Source organism: Diaphorina citri, unplaced genomic scaffold, assembly GCF_000475195.1.
Source record: "Diaphorina citri unplaced genomic scaffold, Diaci psyllid genome assembly version 1.1 scaffold2721, whole genome shotgun sequence".
Classification (NCBI taxonomy): Eukaryota; Metazoa; Arthropoda; class Insecta; order Hemiptera; family Psyllidae; genus Diaphorina; species Diaphorina citri.
The window spans coordinates 1-2,036 of record NW_007380138.1 but is presented as its reverse complement, the minus strand read 5'-3'; the positions used below and the strand labels follow the sequence as shown (position 1 = coordinate 2,036).

Sequence of the window (2,036 nt, the reverse complement as noted above, 5' to 3'; positions counted from 1 at the left end):
AGCAAAGCTCACCCAGATCCAGGCTGATTAACAAATGTGAGGTGGTTTTTAGTGGGTACAAAGATGTTACAAATCCAACTTATTCACCAGAAGGTTATCTTAAAAAGACAGGAAGATTTTTACACCTCGACCATAAAAAAAAGATCCATCTAGACTTCTAGAGCAACTTTATCAAAAATACTGGACCATCATTTATGATAAATAAATAAGTGTGTGCACACATAGTTGACCGGCGATCGGCGTCGATCCACATCGACGGCCGTCAACTATGTGTGGGCACACCTTAAGGACTCGAGTTTCGCCAGCCTAGTCAGCTTGGAAGGTAGCATGCCTGCCTTGTAAGCGCTAGGTCACGGGTGCGATTGCCGTCTGGGGCTAAACATACAGGGTTCGTTCTCGGAACGGCTGAGTTTCTCCTCTCCTGTCTTCATCCGAATATTAATCAATCGCCAAGTAACGCCTTTACAAACTTTTCATATTGATGTTTAACAAACCAAAACCCATTTCGCACACACCTATTAATAAGTACATTTTCTACGTGTAATGAGGTCTAACATGTTAGGTACACATGCAAAGGCAGACCTATCATTCTAATCTCAAGCGTGAATACACATCAGTGTTTACTACAGTTCACATGGACAGATAATAACATTCTAGGTGTTCCTGATTTCGATTGGAAAACCATTGATAGGAATGTTTCAATGTTCGAGTCATATTGGGGTGGTCTTGGAGTCTGCCCATGTGATCCAAACCGCCTTATGTGGGTTGTTATACTTGATCAAATTAGCAGAATAGTAGGGATATACATATGAAGGGGAAAGATTAATCATGAGTTCATGAGCATGTTAGGCGACTGATTTAGGCCAGCCACTCACTGTTAGGTAGACCTGACAGTTACACCTAATCAGGCCCGCCTGTCACGTCTCCCTGATAGTGTGTGTGTGTGCTCATCAGGCATCAGGTAGACCTGACAGGTGGACCTTTTCAGCCATACCTGTCAAGTCTACCTGATAATGAGTGGCTGGCCAAATAATCCAAATATACATAATCAACGATGAAGATATGAGAAATCTTTAATGACGTCCATCGTGTTCTGTTTCTTTTCAGTCCAAGCGACGGAAAAAGTTCTTGAAGCAGCTTCAGAAGAAACAGGAAGTTTCGAGGAGGAAAAGCGAGGACAACCACATTTCCTGTGAAACCCTCGTACCGACTAGCGGTCAGCAGGATCCGCTCATCAACCACATCTATCTGCATCACAAGCGAGCGTCCATCATTAGTCCATCTAGCCCGACACTACCACGGGAAACCAATACGGTGGTGTGAAAGGACTTCTTCCTTCAGTACCGCGGGAAACCAAAACCGTAGTCTGAAAGGACTTCCTTCACTACCGCAGGAAACTAATACGGTGGTCTGAAAGGACTTCCTTCACTTCCGCGAGAAACCAATACTGTGGTTTGAAAGGACTTGCGGTTTACAAGACATGCGTCTTTCAATGTGAACTGTGAACTCACGTGTGGTACTGGAATCGAACCACTATTCCTCCTCTACAAAGTCATCCGCAACTCTTTGGGCTGTATTTTTTCAATGTAAATCTTGTTGCACGTGCGTCTTTCAATGTGAACTGTGAACTCACGTGTGGTACTGGAATCGAACCACTATTCCTCCTCTACAAAGTCATCCGCAACTCTTTGCGCTGTATGTTTTCAATGTAAATCTTGTTGCACAGTAGTCTGGATGAATAAGGCCCTGCATTTACTGTCAAAAGGGTCTATACTAGTTGCAGAGAGAAAGGATTTTGGTCTGTACTTGGATTTTCATCGGGACTGAGTGTATCACGAGCTCTGAGATAGGGTGTGAGGTTTGTGATGTGGGTACAGAATTCATTGTGACCAAATTTGAATGTTACCATAGTTGAACAATTAGAGAATATTTTATAGATAACTAGCCGAAATCCGTCGCAAGGCATGGCCGTTCATGTCACTCATCCATTTAGTGGTCTTGCTCAGCGTAGCTTAACAAAAACGAACCGGAAAATA

At 43.4% G+C, this 2,036-nt stretch overlaps 1 protein-coding gene across 1 annotated transcript in view; it reads left to right on the top strand.

Annotated features, from left to right (window-relative positions):
- Window positions 1–1,547, top strand: part of LOC113465283 — a 5,814-nt gene extending 4,267 nt beyond the window's left edge. The window contains exon 3 of the mRNA XM_026830934.1: window positions 1,099–1,547. Within this exon, the coding sequence (XP_026686735.1) occupies window positions 1,099–1,323 (225 nt within the window). The 3' untranslated portion in view covers window positions 1,324–1,547. The remainder of the gene's footprint in view (window positions 1–1,098) is intronic.
- Window positions 1,548–2,036: the final 489 nt, after the last annotated feature.